The sequence below is a fragment of the Polistes fuscatus genome, unplaced genomic scaffold, assembly GCF_010416935.1.
Source record: "Polistes fuscatus isolate 324 unplaced genomic scaffold, CU_Pfus_HIC Scaffold2, whole genome shotgun sequence".
Lineage (NCBI taxonomy): Eukaryota > Metazoa > Arthropoda > Insecta > Hymenoptera > Vespidae > Polistes > Polistes fuscatus.
This window is the reverse complement of record NW_025113096.1, coordinates 14,831,410-14,857,497: the sequence shown is the minus strand read 5'-3', so window position 1 is coordinate 14,857,497 and position 26,088 is coordinate 14,831,410. Positions and strand designations below refer to the sequence as shown.

General features: G+C 28.1%; 3 protein-coding genes across 6 annotated transcripts; 2 read left to right on the top strand and 1 right to left on the bottom strand.

Moving 5' to 3' along the window:
* The first annotated feature begins 159 nt into the window (after positions 1-159).
* LOC122516399 (diacylglycerol kinase epsilon-like) lies at positions 160-3,674 on the top strand. Of its 4 annotated transcripts, none has more exons than XM_043634174.1 (11): positions 160-243; positions 702-915; positions 1,030-1,201; positions 1,334-1,464; positions 1,554-1,701; positions 1,824-2,041; positions 2,112-2,257; positions 2,651-2,813; positions 2,922-3,102; positions 3,178-3,317; positions 3,451-3,674. In XM_043634174.1, exons 2-11 carry the CDS (start codon positions 742-744, stop codon positions 3,568-3,570), a joined length of 1,593 nt encoding a protein of 530 aa, XP_043490109.1. In that variant the 5' UTR covers positions 160-243; positions 702-741; the 3' UTR covers positions 3,571-3,674. The 4 variants fall into 4 exon arrangements, with proteins under 4 accessions (XP_043490109.1, XP_043490110.1, XP_043490108.1 ...); XM_043634175.1 differs by lacking the exon at positions 160-243 and adding an exon at positions 261-570; XM_043634173.1 differs by lacking the exon at positions 160-243 and adding an exon at positions 261-581.
* Positions 3,675-3,989: 315 nt separating this feature from the next.
* LOC122516398 (nurim homolog) lies at positions 3,990-5,497 on the top strand. Its single transcript, XM_043634170.1, has 4 exons — positions 3,990-4,313; positions 4,411-4,587; positions 4,673-5,156; positions 5,248-5,497. The coding sequence occupies exons 2-4, from the start codon at positions 4,446-4,448 to the stop codon at positions 5,372-5,374; spliced, it is 753 nt and encodes a 250-aa protein (XP_043490105.1). The 5' UTR covers positions 3,990-4,313; positions 4,411-4,445; the 3' UTR covers positions 5,375-5,497.
* Positions 5,498-5,506: 9 nt separating this feature from the next.
* On the bottom strand, positions 5,507-25,690 carry LOC122516103 (dynein axonemal heavy chain 6). The gene is made up of 62 exons (XM_043633675.1): positions 25,524-25,690; positions 25,333-25,417; positions 25,155-25,257; positions 24,881-25,064; positions 24,649-24,790; positions 24,170-24,409; positions 23,917-24,073; positions 23,750-23,852; positions 23,474-23,648; positions 22,929-23,098; positions 22,432-22,833; positions 22,138-22,369; positions 21,903-22,052; positions 21,700-21,828; positions 20,942-21,622; positions 20,661-20,807; positions 20,408-20,584; positions 19,983-20,306; positions 19,756-19,866; positions 19,528-19,664; positions 19,263-19,453; positions 19,078-19,193; positions 18,848-18,993; positions 18,610-18,755; positions 18,297-18,429; positions 17,937-18,153; positions 17,716-17,850; positions 17,449-17,634; positions 17,145-17,346; positions 16,750-16,931; positions 16,443-16,666; positions 16,156-16,364; positions 15,829-16,084; positions 15,482-15,673; positions 14,981-15,205; positions 14,644-14,899; positions 14,313-14,503; positions 14,061-14,233; positions 13,462-13,645; positions 13,220-13,391; positions 12,892-13,053; positions 12,636-12,812; positions 12,339-12,535; positions 12,003-12,248; positions 11,696-11,933; positions 11,277-11,579; positions 10,220-10,405; positions 9,958-10,130; positions 9,501-9,861; positions 9,180-9,413; positions 8,964-9,104; positions 8,669-8,859; positions 7,996-8,441; positions 7,540-7,740; positions 7,358-7,456; positions 7,133-7,275; positions 6,797-6,967; positions 6,534-6,713; positions 6,352-6,447; positions 6,073-6,273; positions 5,904-6,021; positions 5,507-5,836 (listed from the first exon to the last, which is right to left on the bottom strand). Exons 1-62 carry the CDS (start codon positions 25,688-25,690, stop codon positions 5,607-5,609), a joined length of 12,246 nt encoding a protein of 4,081 aa, XP_043489610.1. The 3' UTR covers positions 5,507-5,606.
* Between the last annotated feature and the right edge of the window lie 398 nt (positions 25,691-26,088).

Here is a 26,088-nt window from a genome sequence, read left to right as displayed (position 1 = left end):
CTTCTTATACGAATTCACTTGACGTTAGATTATTTATAACTTTGTATTATCATTAAACATCAAAGAGAAAACATGTTTTTTTTAAAACGTTTAATTGAATTTACAGTTAATGTGATCGAATCATAAGCAACTACCAATAGTTGCTTCGTAAAAATACATATAAAAATATAACCTACAAACGTATGTCCAACCGCACGGTTTCTAACTTGATGATAACATTGGATAGCATCTTTGCAGCCAATGGTAAAACAATTTTAGTTTTATCAGCTAATAGTGGTTTAATAGTGACATTCTGAAGATGAGATAATGTTAATTAGTGTTGAGAAAGATTACTGACATTTTTGTGTACTTTGCAAGGCGCAATATCCAATAAAAAGAAAATTCGAAATGCATATATTTAATGATTTTATATTGCATTTCGGAAATACGAAATTTTGGCAATGAAAAGATTACATTTCTTTTAGTTTTGCATACAATGTAACAGATAGTGCACATGATTCAAATGCGATGAAGTTGTCAATCACGGATTCATAGAAAAATAAAAATATAATTAAATAATTAACGAATGTTGTGTGTTGAAAGTAACAATTAATAGATTTGTGTAATTTTTTTTTTAATTATTAGAATTCCCGTTATATTATTTAAAGATAAATATTGATGACAATTAATTTATTGGCTATGTATTGTTATTTTTGTTTCAGATTATTTCCAAATTTTAATTTTACGTTGAATTACATTTAAATGACAAACATGTGGGAGGAGGGATTTAAAACTGTTATACTGCCAACATTATCTACTATGTTAGTTTTTGTATTAGTTATTAATTTCTTTAGACGCATTACAGAAGAGACATATATTCATATAAGAGATGTTACTCAAGAACATAATTGGAAGCCTATAAGAAAAGTAACTAAGGTAATGTAATATAATATTTATTATATATCAAGTTGGAACAATAAAAATGTTTAAAATAGTAATGAAAATCTTTAAGTGTATATTACTTAAAAATTTGATTTCTATTTAATGTAGGCACATTACTGCAGTATTTGCGAAAGTCTATTATTAAATATCAATGGCTTATTATGCGATTCATGCGGAGTATGTGCGGATCTTGGATGTGTCAAAACAGCAAACAAAATACTTCGCTGTAAAGCTATTACTATGGAAAATAACGAGCAATTGCTACACCATTGGATTAAAGGTATAATTATTTCCGATTATAAATCTTCAATATAAGAAAGCATTATTTGTATTGCTACTGACACTACTAAAAAGAGTATTTCTTTATCATAATCATAAATATTTTTAATTTCCTACGACTGATAAATAAAAGGTAATTTACCAGTAGTAGCAATGTGTGCTATTTGTAATGAAGAATGCGACACAGAACTCGGCCTTATGGATTGGTGGTGTTGTTGGTGTCAAAGAAGCGTTCACGATTCTTGTAAACTGTCAATATCTGAGGTAGAATTTGTAAATATGTATAACTTTGAATTATTTTATTTATTTTTTTTTTAAACACGAATTTCTCATTAAATAGTTTTATATCGTAGGTATGTGATTTTGGTAGATTTAGATTAATGATAATTCCACCGCAAAGCTTAAAAGCTATAAGTAAGCGCAGAAGAATGAGACGCAAGTTAGCACTGCATTCAGTTATAAAACCTGATTGGAATGGTTGGAATCCTCTTATTGTTGTTGGTAACTAACTAATGTAGTTATAAACATTTGTATTGTTGCATCTTATTGCTTTGTACTAAAAAGTGTTCAGTTTCTAATCTTATTGAATATAATAAAAGATATATAGTAATTTTACTTTATAGGAAACAGGAAATCTGGTAATAATGATGGGGAAGAAATTTTATCATTGTTTAGAGGATTATTAAACCCTGCACAAGTTATGGATTTAGCAGAGCAAGATCCAACCGCAATACTTACATGGTGTCGTCTACTTGGAAATACCCCCTGTACAGTTCTTGTTGCAGGGGGTGATGGAACTATTGCTTGGTTACTTAATATTATTCATAAATTACAATTAAAGGTAAACTTTGACTCGATTTGTTATGGATATAATTAATGAGTCCAAATTAAAAAAATATCATTTTATATAGCCAGTTCCAGCCGTTGCAATACTTCCTTTAGGAACAGGAAATGATTTGTCGAGAGTATTGGGATGGGGTAAGGAGCATGATTCAAATTTAGATCCTAGTGAAATTTTACAAAAGATACAACTTGCTGAAAAGGTCAACTTTGATAGGTGATTTGAGTGGTTATATTTTAATTGTATATTTAACTCTTTGCACTATATATATATATAATTTATTTTTCTAGTTTATGTTTTTGGTCAACTCTGATCTAATATTTTCTATTTTTAACCCGTTGCCGCAAATGACGGCTATAGCCGTCCGATCTTTGTTGATATGTAGGCAAATGACGGCTATAGCCGTCGTGCACATTTTAATTAATAAACAATTGAAAAAAAAAGTGTGTTTCTGAGCACGATCATCAAATTAAAAGTGTGCGGCAACATGTTAATATAATAAATTTGAAACTGCTCATGAGTTTAAAAAAAATATCATATCAATGATAACTTCATAGTGCAAAGAGTTAATTCTATATTTATTTCATTTTAAATGTCTATTATGTATAGATGGGCTGTAACGGTTAAGCCACAAAATGGATCTGCAGGATCGCAACAAAATCTTTTTATGTATAATTATCTAAGTGTAGGAGTGGATGCGCAAGTAACATTAGATTTCCATCGCACAAGGCAAAGTCGTTTTTATTTATTCAGTCATAGAATTTTTAATAAGGTATCATATTTAATTTGTCAAATTAATAATTATCTTGCAAGCTCTAATTAACCTTTTAACTATTATAATTGTATAAATAAGAATTTTATAGCTATGTACTTTTTGCAGTTATTATACATATGCTTTGGTACACAACAAGTTATGGAAAGAGAATGCAAAAATCTTGACAAGAATTTAGAAGTTTACTTAGACGATGAAAGAGTAGATTTACCTTCCATAGAAAGCATAGTTATACTTAACATTCCATCATGGGCTGCTGGTGTTGACCTTTGGAATATAGGATTGGAAGGTTCTTCTTCTTTAGCTATTTTTTGCGTGCGTTCTCTCTTTTTCATTATTAAACAAATTTCATAAAATTGATTAGGCGGACAAAGTGAAGTAGGAGCTCAAAAAATTGACGATAAAAAATTAGAGGTTTGCGCTCTTTACTCATCTTTTCACATGGCTCAATTACAAGTTGGTTATTCTCAACCACATCGATTGGGACAAGCTAGTGTTGTAAAAGTACAGTATAATTTATATACATATATTTATTATTTTTATATTTCTTATTCAATTTTGTTTAATTGAATTTATTTAACGTTTAAGTAAAATAATGACCGAGTTAATAAGTTAAAATACTTTGATGCATACTTAGGTGAAGTTATTGAAATCATGTGCCATACAAATTGATGGTGAACCTTGGTATCAAAATCCTTGTGAGCTTACCATTAGTTTCTGCAATCAAGCTTTGATGTTGAAGAACAAACATTATTAAGCCTACCCTTTTACGTGCATTACGGGTATAAAAATGCATTTAGTTACATATATATAAAAATCAGTATTTAATTGATATTTGAAATAAATGTTCAAAAAATGTATTAAAAGAAATCTAGTCGACAATATTTTAAGAAATAATTTAAAACATATTATTAAATATTAATGTTCGGAATAACTTTCTCGAAAGAAAATATAAATGTTGGCAAATAGGTTATAAAATATTAATAAATGTATATAATGAAGGAAAATTTATTAACAATTTATTATTTATCCAAGAATTTATAGATCCCTAGAGTCATTTTTACAATTTTTGATCATTTGAAAAAAAAATCCTATATGTATAAATTTACTGTAGTTTAAAAAGATAAAATTAAGATGAAGCGTCATCTATAAACTAGATACAAAAAAGTAACAAGATGGCTGAGATTGCGCATTTCTATTGAATTTATCTTATAAAAGTATAATAGAAACAAAAAAGCTTGTAGCGCCACCTTCAATATGATTCGTTTCGTATGTTTAGTGTTTCGCTGTCATTATACATGGGTTCTCAAATTTATTTTGCAAACTCTGCGAGAATGAATACTTTAAAGAGTGAACATTGCATTAGTATATATTGATATGGATTTTGTATGCAATATGCAATGTCTGAAAAAGAAGTTCAATGTTTAACATGGTTAAATTTACTGAAAGCTATGTTTAGCTTTCAAGGATAACGAGACTGTATTTGGAGCATTACATTTTGTAAGTAAAATATTATTTCGTTTAAATATAGTAATATATATAAATAACGTTAAAAATAATAATACACAAATGAATGATGTCATTAATTATTTCTTAGCCTTAGACTTCAAATTACGTCATTACTTTATTTCTATGGACGCGATGATCAGAAAAACATTTCTTGTGATACTATGTATAACAAGTTTCTTTTACATATTTTTCGTTCTACGTAAATTGATATATTTCCTTTCCAATTCTAATGAACATCAGAATACTCAACTTGTGTCCACTGAAGGTAATTAAATTGATATAAAAAAATGATTGTTTTAATATTTAATAAAGTAAACTGATGAATATCAAGTAATATATATTATTTACAGATGAAAATTTAAATTTATCTACGTTATGGTCGTTATTAATAGATTCATGTTTATTAAGTCTTTTCATATTGCAACATTCGCTTATGGCTAATGTCACTGTGAAAAATTTCTTGAAAAAGTTATATATTGATGAGATAGAAAGAAGTTTGTATAATACATGTAGTGCAGCTGTTCTTTCCTTTTTACTGGACAATTGGCAAATAATACCATGGATAAATATTTGGAATATAGATATATCTAATAATAATATATTATGGTCGACGTTTATACTCATACATATCTTTGGTTGGTTTATCATATATAGCGGATGCTTAACAATGGATATTTCAGAATTGATTGGTTTCAGACAAGTTTATTATAAGATTACAGCAAGGCCTAGTCCTATGAGTACAAAATCTAAAGAATTACAACGATATTATTCACATATGAGACATCCTAGTTTCATTGGTTTTCTCACAATTTTATGGGTGCATCCATTTATGAGGTAAAATTAATTTTGCTATATTGCTTCAGATAATATTATCATATCTTGTTTATAATTGAAATTTATTTATAATAATTTCAATGTTTTATAGCCTTGACAGATTTCTACTGGCTTCGATACTTACTATTTATATGCTATTAAGATGGTCTATAGATAAGGAAGATTATCAGTATCATGCTCATGTCTTAAGATGTAAACAAAGAGAATTTATTTTCTAATATTTTTATATACTAAAACAGAAAATGAGCAAGTGCCTTAAAAACGCTTTAATTTAATAAGATCTAATATTAACTTTATGTTAAGTATATATATTAATATCGTACTAACTATGTCTGTGTATTTATTTTTATTTATTATAAAACAAAAGAAGTAAATATTACTTTAATTATGAGAAATAATTGTTATTTTATTAGAATATTAAATTAGGACTGTAATGAATCTCATAGATAATTAGTTTGGTATTTCGATTAATAGAGCTGTTCCTTTCAATATCCAATATGATTGTCGTTGAACTGATGGGAGTAATAGAGGTAAAACAAAATTTGTACTATGACCTGTTGTAGATAAAACTCCTGCACGTAGACTAGTTTTATATAATGGACAAACATATCTTAAATCTTGTTCTGGTAATTGTAAAACTGGATTCACATGTGTAACTGGAAGTGAGGGATGCATTTCACCTATAATATTTATTATAATATAGAATTAGAGTTCATTAAACTAACATTTATTCTTATTACAAGTTACCTATATTTGCATCTACTAAAATCTTGAATTGAAAATCCCATCTACCAGCATCAATAAATAGACCATGTATAAACACTCCGTCTTGTGGAATTTGTAAGCCCTTATATGCTTGCGGTACCTATAAAGTAGAAATTTAAGTATTTATATAACAGTGCATATATATATCTACTTCTTTATTCGCTTTTTTATGCGCAGTTTCTATATCCTCTTGATGTACAACAACTTCAGTGACTTGAAAATCCAATTTTAATTGATCGATTGGGGTGTTATACTTCCTTGCATAGGTTTGTAATATGCCAGTTATGAAACCTTGTGGAAATGATAGTCCAGATATCCAAAAAGACAATGGCGTGGAATGTAACAACCACATCTATTTATAAAAAGAAAAAGAAAAAGAAAATTTGAAATGTGTTGTAGGCTACTTAAAAGCGTGTTGAAAAAAATCTACTTCTATGAAATCAATACGAAGTTCCAAGTTCTTTATCCAACTTCCTAGGGTTTTTAAAGATGGATATACATTAACATTGTGCCATAATTGCGGTACCTAATTTTATTAAATTAACACATGTTTTTATTTTTATACTTTCAATATTTGTAAATATGTGTATTTATTTAATTATAAAAACTTGCTTGATTATTTATTAAAGCTGTAAAGACGGTTTCAAGTTCTTCTGACATAACAACAAATCCTTTAATAGCTCGTTGTAAATTTTCCATTGAGGCATGTATTTTTGCTAAGAGTTTATTATATCTATCTACTTCTTGTAAAAGAACTGTAGTAAAGGATGGTATTCTACCCTTTGCATCTACCTAAAAGTTAGAAATATGGTAAAAGTATTTGTAATATTTTATTTATATATTATGATAAAATTTTTTATTTATTTTAATTTTACTGTGAAATGTGAAGAGTGACACAATTGAGAATCTATGTTTAAATGTATTCTATCCATAATCATATCTGCCATTTCATATGCGATATCTGTTGTAGATTTAATATCTGATACCATACTTTCTTTAGGTTGTGCTTCCAATATAGTATTTATAATAAATTGAGTCTCTTTCATCTATATTTAATTTTAAAGTTATCGTTTTTTATTATATATTCGTATAATATATTTTAAAAATATTAATTTCTATATTTAATATTAGCATTTAATATACACATATACATATTAATAGAATTATTGTAGTAACTTTATTATTAATTATGCAATTATGTGCACTCTTACCTGATAGGCTATATTTGCATTTTCATGCATCCCAAAAATTTCGGAATCCTCAACAATTGGAAAAATATCAATAAAATCAATGTATTCTTTAAGCTTTTCATATTTTGGACAGTAGTATATACCAGATGCTGAATAAATATAATCTAAAAAAATATATTTAAATCGAACGTTAATGTTTTTATATAACATAATTTAATTATTTTTTTCTCAATAATAAATATGTACCAATATCTAAAGTTTTAGGCGAGAAAAATATATCTAAAATGGTTTTTAGAAGACGAAGATCCCAAAAATCTGTTACTCTTCCTCCATATGTAATCTCAGCTAAAAAATATATATATATATATGTATATATTTAATATATTTTTAATTGTTCAATTTCTATCATGATTTTGTAAAATACTTACCTGTGATATATGTTAACGCATCCCATGGTATTGTACCACCTTCACAAAAAATTTGCAAGTTCAATAAGCAGCATTCTCGATCACTATCACTAAATTCGTAAAGTATATTCCAGCCTAAGGGACCGAATTTTTTTCTTTCTTGAATAATTCCATGGAAGAAACATATACCAAATATCATTCTACGCCAACTTTCATTCAGAACTGCATATAAACATTAAACAAAAGTATATATATATAATAAATAAAACATTAAACATTACTGTTCTCTGTTCATAGTATATGTGTATTTTATAAGTCCAACGGGACGAGACACATGTTATCAACTTTAATGTCCAAAATTTACCACCTGATCTTACGTTGCACTTTAAATATTTAATATTATAAGTGCTTTCACTGTAAAACTAATGATACTAACTTATACTCTTTTGCTGGCTTATAAAAGATATAAAGTCTTACCATTATCCTCGAAAAAATCCTCATGTAAATCTAAAAGTGCCCTTTTGAGATTAGCTTTCAATCCTTTTGGCGGTTCATTTGTAACTTTAACTGCATTTTGAAGAATCGAAACTGGAAAGGCGGTGCTCGGCATTGAGCTTAAAAATAATCGAAAATCTGTATGCAATTCATTGTCAGGCATTTCAGATATATCCGCAACAATTTTTTCCAAATTGATCAACCACGAAACAGCCAAGTGACAATTTTGTAAAAATACCCATCTGCCTTCGTTCATGCCATTTTTAATTAATTTTTCAGCGATAGGACCTTGACCTTGTCCTAAAGATATGGAATCGAATCTATCGAAGTATTCTATTTCTATAGCGAATCTTTGAAAACCACTGAAAGGGTCGGATCCAGTAGTGAGTACAAATATTAATGGTATTTTATTAGATGTGTCTGGAAAACTTGTGAAACGAATGGAAATTATTATATATATATATATATTATATATAATTTGTTATAGTTATGACAATGGAATAAGTTGAAAAAAAATGTAAAAATTGATTATATATATAAATATTTGTAATTTAAAATCAATTTTTCCAATTTTTTGATTTAGTTCAGTGTCATAATTATAAATTGACGCGTGTTAAAAAGTCTGAATAAAAATGTTAACACATTTCATCCGTACAGTGAATGAAGACTCGCTGGTGGTGATTCTACGAATTTTGGACCAAGATGTTTCGATACGTAAGCAGTAAATCCAAAGATAAGACATTCTTCTTTAAGACACTTTAATAACATCAATTTTTCAATATCACTTAATATATTATTCCAATCGTGCGTTGCTTTAGTCACATTTTTGGGATTTAAATTAATTTCCTATTAATAAAGTATATTAGATTTTTACAAAAATCAGTAAGTATAATAATTTCAAATTTTTGGTAGGTAATTTGTATCTATGTAAAATAAGTAATATGTATTACCTCTTCTAAATAATTGAGTTTCAAATTGATCTTTTTCAGTACATCTTCTAAAATATTTGCAAATTTTTCCGAAGTACTAGCAAGATAATTAATATTGTTCCACATAATATCCGTCAATGTTGGACAATCCGGTTTTATATTCTTTTAAAAAGGAATATATCTATAATGAATGTAATTTTTATCGTATTTTTACTGTTCTTATATTAATCAACTTACAACTTTGATCTGACTTCCTCCGCGCAAAATAAAATTCCATTGTGAATAATTTATAACTTCTGCGTCTAAATGTATCGCTATGTTCACCATAAGGCTAAATATTAATTTGTGTTTTTCAAAAAGACCACGAGCAACGTTGGTATAAATTGCAATTGTAGTGTTCTTGTTCAATATAATAAGACGTTCTTGGAGCGTCGTAGTTTTTTCGCTACTTTCAATCACAGCATTGAATATCTAAGAATAAATAATATAGTCGTCAAGATTTATCTATAAAAAAAAATAAATAATATTGTATTTAAACGTTATATCGAAAATGTTAACCTGATTAAAATATTTTAACGAGAATTGATACATAGGATCAATGTCGGTTAAATCGGCAACGACAAAGTACAAAACAGAACCACGATTTGCAACGCTTTGATATTTATTACGTTCAATCGATATTTTTACTTCCGTTGCTTCAGTTTCGATCAATCGCGTAGCAATAATTGCTGAGGTTTCTTTGCTTTCGTTAAGAGTTTCTATAAGTTCTTCATTATCCAAGATATCATCTCCTGCTCCATAAAGTAACGTTAGAATTTTATCCTCTATGCTTTGCAATTGTCCTTTATCAGAATTTATTTTAGCAATCAATTCGTTTCTAATTTCTTCAAGATCGGGTCTTTCAAGTCGTACAACGTCGCTGTTAAAATTTAAACATTTCTTATACGATTTATATTATTCATTTTTAAATTGTATTATAATAAAATTATGAATTTTTGAATAGAACACAACTCACGCGAGTAATTGTTCCTGAAGGCCGTGCGAAGTAACCGTAAAATTGACTATTGTTACTTTTATACAAATTTCTGGCAAATAATGAGGATTAGCAATTTTCGTTGTTATGTATAATCGAAAATTTGTATCATATTCAATATCGCTATCTCCTAACCGTATTAAAGTTCTTCCACCCTATATATATACAATACAATATAATTAATAATTACTAATTCAAACAACGATTTTATTGATAACGTATTTATATATCTATACGTATCTACCTGAACAAATAATTGTTTAAGCAAAACAGGTTCTAAGCTTGGATCTAACGTTTCAGTGACTTCCTCCAATAAAACAGGTGCCCCAATTCTTATACAAGCTTCTAAAATTCTCATAAAGTTATGATCTGTTAATTTGCATATTTTTATATCATTTTCTTTTTCCATATTTCGTATCCATCTATTAGCCTAATCATAAGAAAAATGATATACAGTGAGCGTCCCTTTAAAATCGTACGCCATTAAGCTTACTAAATTTTTATTTGAAAATTGTTGATATTACGTTTTTGAGATGAAGAAAATTTAGAAATAAATGTAATTAGAGTATACCTTAATTACATATTTAATGAGTTTAATTTAAAAGTTTTATTTATAAAAAGTGAATTAGTGACGAGTGATTAAATTTATTACTGGCCGGGAACGTTAAAAAAATGTATTTTAATTTAAACAATCGAAAATATTAATAGAGTACAATATTGTGTTCAATTTATCTTAATTGATTGTTAATTAATCGAAGGAAATGTATATTGTAATCTAAAAACGTGTATTTACCTTTCGATGTACCATCCTCTTCAAAATCCACCGTTAGACTGGCACGTTGTCCTCTGTGAAAGTTCTTTTATTGTATGTTGTTTATATGACTTCCCTGAGGCTATATACGCACATAAGAAAAATAATATTCGTAATAAATAGAATTTCCTTATAAGGAAGATCTTATAAACAACATTTAATAAAAGAACTTTCACAGAGGACAACGTGCCAGTCTAACGATGGATTTCGACGAGGAAGGTACACAGAACATATACTCCGTGCTTTTAAACAACAATAGACATTTTCTTTAATTAATTATTAATTAATTAAGATAAATCGAACGCATTAATGTACTCTACTAATATTTTCGATCGTTTAAACTGATATACATTTTTTTTAACATTCTTAGTCAATTATTATTTTGAGTTGAACATTTTTATCTAACAAAAGTATCAGATCGTAATTGTTTATTCGAAGTATATGTAATTTTTATACATTTTTTATAGATTTAAATATCGATTTACGTTACCTGTTCTTGCGGATCAATCATAAGAGGCCATCTATTAGCTTGCATAACTATAATAGCATTTTCGGTGCTAATTTGATCCCTCGGTAAACCGTGCACATTCCATAAACGAATTTCGTAAGGATCGGCGAGTGTGTTGATCAAATTATAATTCGTAGTAATTTTTATTTGTAAATCTCTACACCTCGATATCCACGTTCCCATTAATTCTTCTCTGTATATATTTGTAAATGCACCCAGATAAGCCAATGCACCGGATGCGATCAAAGTATCGCCAGTTATGTTTAACATCTGTTTATCAAATTCCTTCGAGAAAATAATTTTAATTGACGACACGAATGAAAAGTCAAAGAAATGTTTAACAAATTTTATATATTATACATATTTATATTTTTATTATATTTTTTACTATATTTTTTTACCTCGGTCATAGTTTGCCATCGTTGTTTTTCGTCTCTAAGAGCCGACGTTAATCTACCCGATCTATTCAATCTAGCTTCGACAAGTGTCATTTCGTTTTCCAAATAATTTAAATTATTAACCGCAGCATCGTATTGTTTTTGCAATAATTGTATTTTCCTCTCAACGTCCGCCAATTCTTTTTGTTTCTCAGCCAACAGACTCTCGATCGTCCATAATTCATTTTGTGCTTCCTTTAATCTGAATTATAAATGAAATTGTAACATTTATCATATTTTTTTCTCTTTTTTGTTAACTCTCGTAACTAACCTTTGTCGTTTAGGTTCAACTACTCTATAAATTTTGGCATAACCGTCCATTGCTCTTACCCAGACACACATTGACTTACATACTTTACTCTGTTTTGCAACAAGTTCTGGTTTAAAATCCGGATGATTTACGTATTTTTGCAAATTTTCTAAAAGTTTGTCGCTAATGTCATCTTTGGGATAAGCAATTAATCGATCCAGAAAGTGAATATCGCCTAAAACTAATTTAGCGGTGGGCCAATCGGTTCTATTCAAAAAATATCAATAATTATTCACTTCTTTTTATTTTCTTCTTTTTTTTAATCGTTAATAATAACGGCTCATATAAATATTATACTTTTCTCCTAATAATAAATTTACAGCTTCCATGACAAACCGAACCAGACGCGGTGGTTGATTGAAAACTCTGATCTCGTTAATGTCATTTTTATTAAGTGCTTTTAGTGCTTGTTCAGCTTCCTCTAAGGCTGGTATCACAGCTTCCAGATCTTGTCTAGCATCGATTTCTAAAGCTGCAGTTTCTTCAGCTTTGATCTGTTATAGTCAAGTATCGTATTTTTAATTTTAAAAATAAATTAATTGATATACATTCGCGAATTTGATTTCATTCAAATAAAATAATCGTAACGCATACTTTCGCAGCAGCTTCGTCAGCTATTACAACGTGTTTAACTTTGTCGCATTCGATTTGTTCCTTTGCTATTATTTTCACTAATTGCGACACTTCCTCTGTACTACTTTTAAGTTTTGGCGCAAGTATGATCAATTGTTCCTTCATTATAGTTACCATCTCGTTAGTTTCGTGCAATTTCTGCGAGAATACAATAATATAATATAAATAAATAATGTGTTTTATAGATACACAGATTTATATCCTATTTTTTACATACGTTCAAACCATTAATAATTTTTTTCTTTAGCGTTAAAATCTCTTGTTTCTTTTTGTGCAACGTCTTTTCATAAAGTTTCAACAATTCCAAGTAACTGCTTGGTGTCGTGTAATATCTACGACGCATTTCCAAAAAATATCGAGTTGTTGCATCTCCCACTGTCTGTATTATATCGTATAAATATAATAATATTATATATATATATATATCATATAATATATGTGGATATTAGCACATTATTAACTAATCATTAATATTAACGCGTGTATACTCATGATCGGTCAATGTGTTTAATTTATATAATAATTTGTATTAAACTATTTAACACCTCGTGCATCAAAACACAAATTGAGCAAAGCGCAGACAAAGTTTCTTCATTATCGGGTACTATTTTTATTATAAAACTTTCTGCCACCGAAAGAAGAGCGTCTCTTGGCCATTTTGTGAACCAATCAATTGTGCAACAATTAACCAATGAAGGAAACATACGACAACGTCGTCTATGGAAATGTTTCATAAATTTTGTTAACAACTTTACTGTAAGTATAATTTATTGTTAATGATCGTTACCTGAACGCATCGCCGATAGGACTCATGCAAATCATAAGGTGTAAAAAGTTTCTAACTCTTTCGATAAAAAATTGATAAATAGCATCTCTGTCACTTTCATCGATACCATTTTGTTTAGCTGCCGGTCTTGTTGCGATTATAACTTTTTCTAATTCGTCTGCTTCATATAAGTTTGGAACCTCACCTGTAACATACATTAAAAAATGTTACATATATATATATGTTTATTTTTAAATCATAAATTAACATATAATATATCGTATATCGTAGAAAATGATTTAGAAAATTTGTTATATTTTTAATTTAATTTGTAATATGTATAAATTTAACGCGTATTCATTTTTAGTTTATATATTGATGCAAAGATTAATGTAACGTTTAGAAATAGACAATACTTTATACTCTTATAAAAATGTTGTTTGCAAGTGTCATTTTTTAAATCTTTCATTTATGCATCACACGTACAAGTATTGTTGATACAATCAGGAATTTTTTCATTGAGGGGGGAGGGCTAAATAATTGTTTACCGAATAAAGCGAACTACCTTATCGACGTAGTATAAAGTGATGCCTATTTTCAGGTGATGAAAAAAAATATACCGGTATTGAGGGTGTTATTAATATCTTCCAAAAATTCTTCCAATACTATCTGAGTATCTGTGAATATAAACGTTGTGTGTTGCCCCTCTGTTCCAGGTTTAAAATAAAATCTACGAAGATCTTCGAACCACGAATTTTGGTCATAATTACGAGTAACTTCGATTTGATAATACCTAACAAAGTGTGAAAAACATTTTTTTTATATACTCAGATAAGACGCAAATTTTAAATATAACTTTGATATGATTTTACCGATAAGAATTTAAATACGACGCTAATATTGTTAAACTTTGTTTTCCCATACCACCCATTCCGACCAATAATCCATTACCCCTTTCTGATCTAAGAATTCTTGCAAGTCTGCAAATGTGTTCGATGGCATCCATAAAGAATATTATTCCCATTTCCTGTCCGATACTTAATGAATAATCATCCAAATAATCCTACGGAAAGATAATATGTTTATCAGATTTATTATTAAAAAAAAGAAACAAAAATAACAAACAAAATGATTTATATTATATGAAAAATAAATTTCTTGCATAAAATAAATTTATCAGCAACGGATAAACTTTTTCTAAACCTGCAAAACCGATTTTATTTTATTCGTGTCTGTAATTTCTTCATAAATTCGTTGTTCCAATGGTACACCATAGGAAATAAAATCTCCGAAGAGTAAAATTGGAGGTATCTCGATAACTTTTTCATCCGGTAATGGTACAACTTGATCGCCAAATGTATTAAGACAAATATTTGACAAAAGTCGATAAAAGTAATTTTTGTCTTCCTGATTAATCAGTCTGTCGTGAAATACACGTAGACATTCGTGATAAAACAATCTACAATAATATTCATAATAAATATATGTATATATATATTCTCTTTTTCTTATCTTTAAAAATAATTATATACAAAAATACCTCAACATTTGTTTAGGTTCTCTGATAACAGATGGATTGACCTGCATCATTCCTTGCACGCATTTTGATAAATCACGTAAGTTGAAGACGTAATGACTTTTTTCTGGCGTAGGTAAAAGATCGATAGAAATCTTTTTATACACTTCGACCGTAGCATTTATTATTTTATCACCGAGATCAATTATCGGTTGTACAAAATCACTGAGAAATCCTCTCATGATTGATCTTTAAATGAAAATGATATTAGTTCAAAGATTTCATTATTCGATAAAAATATGTATATATATATATGTATCGTTAATTATGATAGTGTACTGACTGAAGTTTAAAAATTCAACGAATTGATATTATAATTTTTTGTTTATAATAGAAAAAATTATAATATAAAATAAAAAGAGTAAAATCCATGTTGATTTTTTGTTCTTTTTAATTTTTAAACTTCGTCCATTATCGTTAATTATCGTCAAATCTGTAAGATTATACTTTTGACGACATACTAACTTAAATATAGCTCTAAGAGATTCTTCCGTCGGTGCTGGTATAAATAACATTGCAAAGTGTCTTACGAATCTTGGTGTAAGAGGATTTCTACCACCCCCAGGTGGTGCACAAGCAGCCGTGATTACAATGTCTTCTATATCCTTCCAGAATAATTTCTCACGATCGTACATACCACCATAGTCTAGAATTTGTCTATACTTTGACACATAAATGAAATATATATTTTATTGTGTTACATAACTTATTGTTAGTGTAACGTGATAAATTTATTTATTAATATGTATGTGTGAAATTAAAATAAAATTATGTATTATATATTATATTATAAAATAATATATATAAATTACCGCAATAATTCAATCGGTGGTTGAGACCCGTACGTATCCAATTTAGGCATATTGATATCATCGACAAAAATGCAAACTCTTTTTCCAATGGGTGCTCCTAAAAGTGCTTTCTTCCTTTTTTCTAATTTAAGTTCGATAATTTCTTGAGTACGTCCGCTGCTAGTTTGTGCAGAAAAAATCAAAGTAATTGGTACCCAAAGATTAGTTTCTTGAAGCGTGTTTAATACAATTTTCGTTATTATTGATTTTCCTACTCCTGTTAATAATATATCGAATCGTTATTAATGAACAATATTCATTTGTAATATCTTGTCATAAAATATTAACCTGTACCACCGGTGAATAAAACTGGCATGTTAATCATGATAAGTTTTTGCATTATATAACCATATCTAATGGTGTTAATAGTCGGAACAATAATATCAAAAAATGGTATATTCTTGTCATATTCGAATATTGGCATTACCTTAACCCATAAATCTAATCTTCGTGTTTGTATGTTCATGTAAAGATTCCATAAATCAGCGGCTGGTAATCTGTGTAAATAAAAATGAATTTCAATCTATCTATTCATTTGTAATGTAAATAAAAAAAGAAAAAATGTTATATCCTACCGTGCATCTGGATGATTATCGAATTGTTCTTTAACAAAAAGTTCGAAAAATTCACGATATGCATCGACGATATTACCACCGATCGACCATAGAAGCGAATAAATAAAAGATTGAGTGAGAAATGTTTTTATTCGTGATCTTTCCGTTGTTTTTTCGATAACATTTGGCTCGAGTATTATACTTTCCATTATAGCACAAGCCATGTTGGCTTTACTGATATCAACCTATTAAATAGATAACAAATTAATCAAATATTTAAACGTTGAAAATGAAATTCGATGAAAATTAGAGATAAATTATTTTTAACTTGTGCGATAGCGTGATCGCAATTTCTTTTGAAAAAGATCAATCCATTTTCGAAATATGCTTCGAAAAGATCGATTATTAATTTTTTATATTCCAATGTGAATATTTCGTCGGGAAGTTTTTGTACCCATGTCTTTACAAGTGGCAACCATTTTAATTCGGCAGGATCAACGTAAACCATTCCTACATTTCAAAATATATAGTCAAATTGTATCACCAGTATTGTACAGTTTACATTATCATAAAAATTAATTTAACATTGAGTTTATTTGTTAACGAAAATGATTCAAAAATATTAATATCAATAATTATATAAATACGTGATTATTTAATTATATGTTAAATAATAATATTATAGTTATTAATATATATATTATTTATTTTACGTACACATACCGCATCGACTAACCGTTGCAGGTGAAGCTTGTGCAAGATCCATAACTTCGAAAATCATGTGAACGTATGGGGTAAATTTAATTCTTTCGGAATTAGCGAGACACAACATTTTATTATCGTCCAGAACAGTGTTCATATTTTCGATCCAAATAGCATCGACAGGACCATCGCATACGACCCATTGGTGATCCTCCGTTTGAAACTATGTTCAAGAAAAAGATTGTCCATCCAATTAATATATTATTAAAAATTATGTTTTTTATACATTTCGTATAATTGATAAGTTTCGTTTTAATTTACTAACGGAGCATGCATGACGTATTATAACACCTAATAAACCATCACGCCATTCATTAGTTAATTTATCTACTTCACCATACAATTCACCGATGGTAACTGCTTTTGGATTAAGTATGTACATGTGTACAGGTTGATAATATTGACCTTCTACACCCATTTCATAAAGACGCGTATAAGTTTTACATAAAGTCTGAAATAAGATTTGAAATATAATTTATTAATATATTCATCGTAAAGTGTAATTTATTTATTTTAATTTTTTTTTGTTTACATTAAGAACAGTAGATTTGCCCGATCCAGTTGGTCCTACCAACATTACACCATGCCTGACCACCATAGTTTCATGCAACTGAATAGCTTTTTTTATGGTACATTGTTCTGGTTGCTTACCACTATCTATCAATGTCTTGTTAATAATTAATTAATATTTTTAATATTGTTGTTTTATATTAATATTAAATGGTTAACGATAATTATAATATTAATGGTTACCGTAATTGCTGTTTCTTCGAAAATACCGTAATCCTCTAGGGGTATTATGATATCAGGAAAAAGATCATTAACGATACCTTGAAATAGGTTTGCATCTTCGCTCAAGAATTTTGGAATATTACTGTCGCGTAATGCTTTTATCAAAACAACGTCTTCCGATTTATCAGGATTATCACGTTTTAATGATCCTGCCATTACTAAGACGCTTTTGACAGCTCTTTGAAAGAATCATATAAATTATATTTGTGTTATAAGTGTTAGATAATATTAATATAGTATTTATATTATTGTTATATATATATAAAATATTTTTATTATATTTTATATTATATATTTATTTTCTTTTTATCTAATTCATACCTCATTCCAAAGTCATAATGATCTTGTTGCGACAATTGTTCGCTGCATAGCGTATACATCAGTGTCATTTTTTTGGACAGCACACTGGACATTTCAAACCCTTCTGAATATAACGTTACTTCGGCAATTAATTCTATAAAATAATATCTTAATTTATTAACTGTCTAGTCATGTTGAATTATTAGTACTCGTCAGATTAACTAAACTCAAGCAGCGTTGGCACGGTTAGTAAAATGAATGGGTTACCCGTTCACAAAAACAAAAAATCGTAAAAGGGAGAGTTGTAAATTATAAATAATTATTGTATTTTTACTATAATCAGGAACCATCATGGCGAACGGTCGGAACAAAGATTTTAAATTATCTGGTAATTCCGTACGTCCAGCGTATCCAGGATTCATAGTAATGAAAGTTGAACATGACATAACTAATTTGATCATACGACCTTCGAACATGAATCTGTAATAATATGTAAAAATATGTATAATTCATATTTACGTTGTTGTTGACGACAAAAAAGTGAATGATAATAATGACTAAAAAACACTCACTCAGTAGCTCTGATGAGTTTTGCATTTCTTATAGTAATTAATTGTTGAGCTATTACGGAAAGTACTTCGATATCAATTCGATTAAATTCATCGAAACAACACCAAGCACCAGATGTTGCTAATCCAGAAAAAAATCTACCCATAATCTAATAATATAAATAATATATTTCTCTAACGAATTATTATTTAAATGATAAAAATTGATTCAGTGATGAGTTTTTTTTGGATACTTTGTAATCCAATCCTTCGGAACAATTAAAAACAACGCATTGAATGGCAAAAGCTTTTGCAAGATCTTTGGTCGTTTCTGTTTTACCAGTACCAGCTGGTCCCGCGGGAGCACCACCTAAATAATCAAACGTTTAATCAAAAAACATTGAAAATATAATTTTAATAAATTATTAAATAAATTTACCCAAGTCTAATTGCAAAGCACCCATTAGACAAAGGTAACATTTGTCAGTGAGTGGCGTTATGACGAGTCTTCTTTGTGCTCCAAGGTATTCGTAACCATATAAATATTCCGAAATACTCATTTTCGCTAAACAATTATCAATTTCATCGTCCCAATAATAACGCAATACTTTAACCCAATCGAAACATGTACTGAAATATTAATATTTTAATTATTCTTGTATATTATTTTAATTCTAATTGAAAATAGATATTATAAGTCTTACGTAGAATCGATTTTATTTTCAACCAAAATTGTGATTATATCTCGGGCGTGTACGTCAATGGTAATTAAATTAATTATTACCTCGCGTATTAATTTTGGTAATTCACCTCTGACCATAGCTGCTAGTTGATTCAGGTCCTATAAGTGCAATTAAGATCAATTAATCGTTAACTAAAGGTAAAGTTAGAGTAGAGATCAAATACGTTCTATGATTTCTATGATACTTAACCGAATAACACTTTTGTTGAAACGATTGAATCGAATTTAAAACATTGTCACTTGAATCCAAGATTAGGTGAACATTACGAGCCCACAATATTTGCGATACCGTTAGTACAATCTGATTTAGGGGTGGTATAGGAAGGATGATTATAATTAAAAAATATATTTCATTAAAAATATTTCATTTTATTACGATAAAGACATTATTAAAATTTGATTGTTTTTATCTAGCACCTGTGAAGGATGAGCAGAAAGAAACAATTCTCTTCCTCGAGATTCTAAATCGATGATAGCTAATTTCATTCTCTTTCTTAAAGTTATGAACATGGATTCTTCTACTTTGCCAAGCCAATCTTCTACGTTTCCTCTTGCTCGTAAGCCCCTACCAAGAGCAACCTTTTCACCCTCGGGCGATATCATAGCAATAATATCGTTAGTAAGAACGGTTGCTATTACTTCACCGTGCTCGTCTTCTTTCGTCGTTGTTGCGAATTCCAAACGATGTATAGCGTCAAAACATTTTTGCAAATGTACTTGAACGGCATGCGGATTTTTCGTCTATGTATTTATTTCATAGTATATATATTTATTTTTTTTTGTTGCACTTATTTTGAATTAGGTTCGATTCTGATACGCAATGTTGGTTTTATATTTGTTACCTGTGCTAATATCTCCAATAATTCGTCGTTCGACAAGAAAAAGAATCGTGGAAACGCTATACGTTTTATTTCTAAATATGCTTCTAAACATTTCATTACTTGATCGAGATTGTTATTGTTTTCAGTGAGTTGTTCTAGCATACCAGGTTGCGTACAAACTTCCATGGCTAGCGGCATCTGCGGAAAATATTATATATATATGTATATTAATAAGTGCAACAAAATAGTTTACATTGTATATATTGAAAATTACCTTGACTGCTCGTCTCATTATATCTTTCCAAGATCTGTCAACTTGTAGAAATAATTTCGCTTCAATAGGTAATTGTCTTTGAATGTCGGGTGCTGAAAATATTGCTTCTAAATATAACCATTGTTGTTGACAATATTGCCATGCATCCTATTGAATTAAAAAATATATTATTTTCAAGATAATTTAAACCTATTTTCTTATTCTTTTTATATATATATTATATTATATAATTTTCAATTATTATTGTGTGTGTGTATTATTATATTTAATTATTTTTATACCAGAGTCGTTGTAAAAAGATCCAATTTTTCCATCCAATCTTCAACTTTCAGTTTTATTGGTCCAACGTGTCGAGATGCTGCTATTGTTTGTATATTAATATTACTTTCATCTAAGGCCAATTGGATTTCTTCCAAACTTCCTAATATAAAAACATCCTTTGCTTCTTTATAAGGTACAATGATAAACTCCAAATTCTTCCATAAATCTTCAACTTTAGTTATCATTCCTTCTAAATTAGCTTCGGAACTAGCTGCAGCTGCAATTTCCATTAATTCATTCGGATAAAGAAATACCCCGAGATTTTCCAATAAATTCCAAGTCAAAGGCTCGTCCGGTTTAAATCTATAATTCAACATTCCTTCGATTTTAATCCAATGACGTTTTTTCAAAAATGGATTTCGTAAATATCCCAATATTGGTAATTTATTTTTAATCAGTTCTACGTCTTCCTTTAATTTTGGTAGAATGTTGTTCGAGGGTAAACCTTTTTCCATTTGGAAGATATTTTTTAACATTTGCATAGTTAAACCTATAACATCTTCTACGTTGAGTGTATTAAAGTCAATAAATTGCCATTGGTCTAGTGCATTTGCCCAGGATGTAACACTATCCCAAAGTAAAGTACGTAATTTTAATTCATTTTTTACTAGATCAATCATTTCAAATCTTGTAACTTCGACCTGCAATAAACCTGTCTTGTATCATATGAAATAAAGGAATTATATTTTATATAATTCTATTTCACGTTTTATAATACTTTAAATGCTCTTTGATGCGATCGATATTCGTCTGCAGTAGCCACACACGCATTCAATCTTTCTGTTAAATCCTTCAATGTTTCTAAACATTCATCTACGTTACTTTCAGCTTCCAATAACCACGTTTGCTACAATATTAAATATCATCAATAATAAAAATATTGTTATTGATATTATTAGAATAATGTTAACATATTTTTACCATAACTTCGTCGTTTATTTCAGATACTTTATTCGTCAATGAGACAATATCTTTTTGAAGTTGAGTATTAAACTTTGCTATTAATTTTCCTCGTTCCTCGAGTTTTTTGTCAACGGCTAAACGCAAAGTAGTAAAATGCACACTTATGCCCTGTCATTGAAAACATAATAAATTATTCGTTAAATAATTTTTTTTTTTAAGGATACAAATATTTTCTCTACTTTTTTTTTTTTACCAAATAATTCGCAATGTCATCCGGTGGCACGTTTATTTGAAATTCTTCCATCGTATCGTACAATTCTTTAACGTAATCAAGTTGATTCTCCATCATATCAACTTTATGTTGAGCTTTATCAACGAATTGTATATACGATACAAAATCATCCGTTGATACCGGCTCAGATTGTAAATAATGTAAAGATTCAATTGCTTGACTCAGTAAATCATTCACTCTACTTTTACCAATTCTATATAAAAGAAATGAAAATGTAACATTTGAAAGAATGTATAAAATACATATTTACATTACCCTGGCATAATAATTTCAATAACAATCCTTTTACTTTCAGGTGCTAAGGCAGCTGCTTTTTTAAAACGTTGTAATTGAACGTAAAAAATACCTAATGGTTGGTAATTAACTATTTCATTAATGGTTTTCAATTCGTTTTGATAACGAAGACACCATTGACGGAATAAATCACATCGTAGATTGTTTTGAATAATGTTTTCGTCGAATTCCATGTCTTCTGAATAAAAATTGTGTATCGTTTGAAAACGTTTCGAAAAACGTTTCATTGAATTAATATTATCGTTCAAAATTCTCGATAATTCTTCTTTTAATTGTTCCAATGATTTATCCATGCTCAAAACGGTAAGAATTTCCGGTGGTTCACCGCAAATCTTTTTTTCTATTTTACGATTTATCATTGGCCTCGTATCGAAAAAAATCAATATGATTTTTATAAAATAATAATAACTTTAATAATTAATAAATTAAATCGAAACTCATATATTTTTAGCGTTTACCTGGTAAAGGTGTAAAAAAACGGATCGGAAAGTAACGGTTTGATGGCGTGCAAATTTTCTTCCCATGTTATTTGTAACGTTTTAAACATTTGTTGAAAAATATTTTCAGATGGGTCCATAGTTATTCCATCCTTTACGGATATTAATAAATCTACAATAAAATATGGTTCCTAAATAAAGAATGTGAAAAAATTCTTTATTATTATTTATTCGAATATTAAATATTATGTTCTGGAACAAGCAATATACACGGTTGGTAATGTTGATCTACGATAGGTAACAAGTTCTAAATAAAATATGTATAAATCTGTTATCTATTATCAGGAGCTAATAAATTTTATATTGATAAACAACATTAATTAGCAACATTATCAACTGTGTATAAAGGGTTACTTCTATTCAGGTATTACACAAAAAATATGGATAATTATAAAAATTTGAAATCAAGTAATAAACAAATTAATTATATCACAACGAAAATTAATAGAACCGTAGAATCATTTTATACGTATTAAATATTTGATTTATTATAAATATTTCGATACCTGAGGACGTGGCAAAGGAGATTCTAATACAACATCAATTAAATTATTTTCTAACGATTCATCATCGGGTAGATAATTTGAATGATTTTTAAGTACATCTACAAGACTTTTGTAGGTATTTAACAAAAGACCTTGCATCATGTTCGTTTGTATGAAGTCGATGAGATGAATAAAACTGCAACAAAAAATGAACAAAAATAAATACAATTTGTTATATATAAAAATTAATCGTGTTAATAATATACTGCTATTAATATTTCTTTTTTTTTAATTTACCAAGAAAGACGATAACATTTGTCACGTTTTCGAGCTTGTTCGATGTAACTCATCTTCAGAACACCGTCCTTTGGCATTTTAAATTTCATTCCAGTAAACGGGACTGTAAAAAGAAATAAATTATAAATAAATATGTACAATTGTTAATTTGTTATATAAATTATTACTTAATTTTCCATATGCAGTTTGTTCTATTGTAATATTCGAATCGTCAGGTGTGTAACCAGCCTCAAGAAGTGTTTTCAAACAGGCATTGTTAACGATATCCTTTGCCAAACTTCTAAATTCGTCTAATTTGTTACGAAGATCTTCCAGTTTCCGAAACTATTTATAATTAAAATGTTATTGTTAAATAAACTTAATTGTGTTTCCTTTTTTTTAGAGGAAATGCAGATTCTTCTATTTAAACAAACTATTTACCTGCATTTCTGTAAAATCAAACAGAGACAATTTTTCGATGACAGATACATCGTAAAAACTTAAATTAAGAAATACAGAACACATAGCATTGATTTCGAGTAACGCTTTGCTAAGTATCGGATCAGATATAAAAAGATTTTGTTCGATGTAATTACTAACTTTCATAAATTTTCCGATAGTTATTTGCTTTCTCCATATGTAAAAAGCTTTCCACATTCGAAAAATTACAAAAGTTCTTATCTGGAAGTAACACAGTAAATAATCATAATAACATTTATCATATATGAACGGTAAAATTACAATAGCAGGCTAACAATAAGTAAAAAATTAGAAAGAAATTTATTTTATGACTTATTATAAAATAAATCATGTAATCAATTTTTCTAATTTTTTAAACTTATATTAGAGACCACTGCCATAATTATTTGGCACGCATGTGTGTGTCGATAGATTTTTAATAACAATATTTAATATAGTACTTTCATTAATTTCATATAAAACACGTATTCTCTTTTCCACAATTCGATTGGTGTAAAAGTAACCTCTTCAGGACTGTATTGTGTTACACCATCTGTACTAATTGTCAAATATGCATTACCAGTTTCTTTATATTCAACGACCCTGTAATGCAATTGATTTATTAGTAAAAAATTATTTAGAAATGTAACATTTTTGTATTTAAATAATTTGAATGTTTTTTTTTTGTTTTACCTTAAAGCATATGGTGTAAAATATTCGGAGGAATGATCAACAGCATATACCATGTAATAAAATACATGTTCTGGATCATTTTGCAATCGTTCAATCAATTCTAATTGATTTACTATAATTGGTGGCTGAGATTTAGATTTATAATACGACTCATCGATGATTGAACTTTTAGGCTGTACCTGTACTGTTTACAAATAATTTTTTAATATCATTTTTATAAGATATTTAATTATATTCTTAAATATTTTATATGATATTAAATACAAAATCTTACTTATATGACTTTTAGTTTTTACTTCATTTACTGTTTGCAATTGTGAAAGACTAGGTTTCAATATTCTTTTAGTAATCTCTTCTTGTTGTTTAGCGAATCCTGTCTACAAAATTATAATCTCATTTTATTTTTATTCAATTTTTGTTGTTGTATATTATATACAATTGAACAGACTCACCAGTGGTTCACGTGTTTGTTCTTTACTTTCTATTTTTTCGAGTACTTTCTTATGGGGTATGTAATATAATATTTCATCCGGATCGCTAAAGTATAACGTATTCTTTAAAAAATATATATATATTATTTGAATAAAATCTAAGAACACAAAAAAAGTGATTTTAATTTAAATTATCTTATAAGTTTTTTTACCTTTTGCAAACTTTTGCAGACACTTGACAAATTCTAGAAACAAGTACGTCGTTGATATTTTGATTATTTTTCGAATATTTTATAATTGTATCTTCATCACTGCTTTTCGGATCAGGATAAATATTCGAAGTTTCCGAATCACTTATTTCATCTTCTTCTTCTTTCATGTTATTTTTCTTTTTATTATCTACTATCAAGAGTTTTTCAATATCTGTACAAGTAACTTTAGTAAGTAAAAAATAAAATTATAAAATGCAATCACTAAATATATTTATGTACTTTGAATTCATTAACAGAATGCAATGAATTATTTTTTTTTAATATATCGATCAAACAAATGAATTTATTTTACCTAGGAGATGATTCGAATCGATATGAAGTTGATACGAATAGATAATAGGTAATTAGATAATATTTGATGTTATATAAATCTGTATTATCGACGTTTTAAATTAAAAAGAAAGTAATATTAAAATTAATTTAAAAAGAAAGTAATATTAAAATTCAAATATTACCGACACGGTATTCAATAAGTATCTATTGAGAATATGAATGATAGATGGTG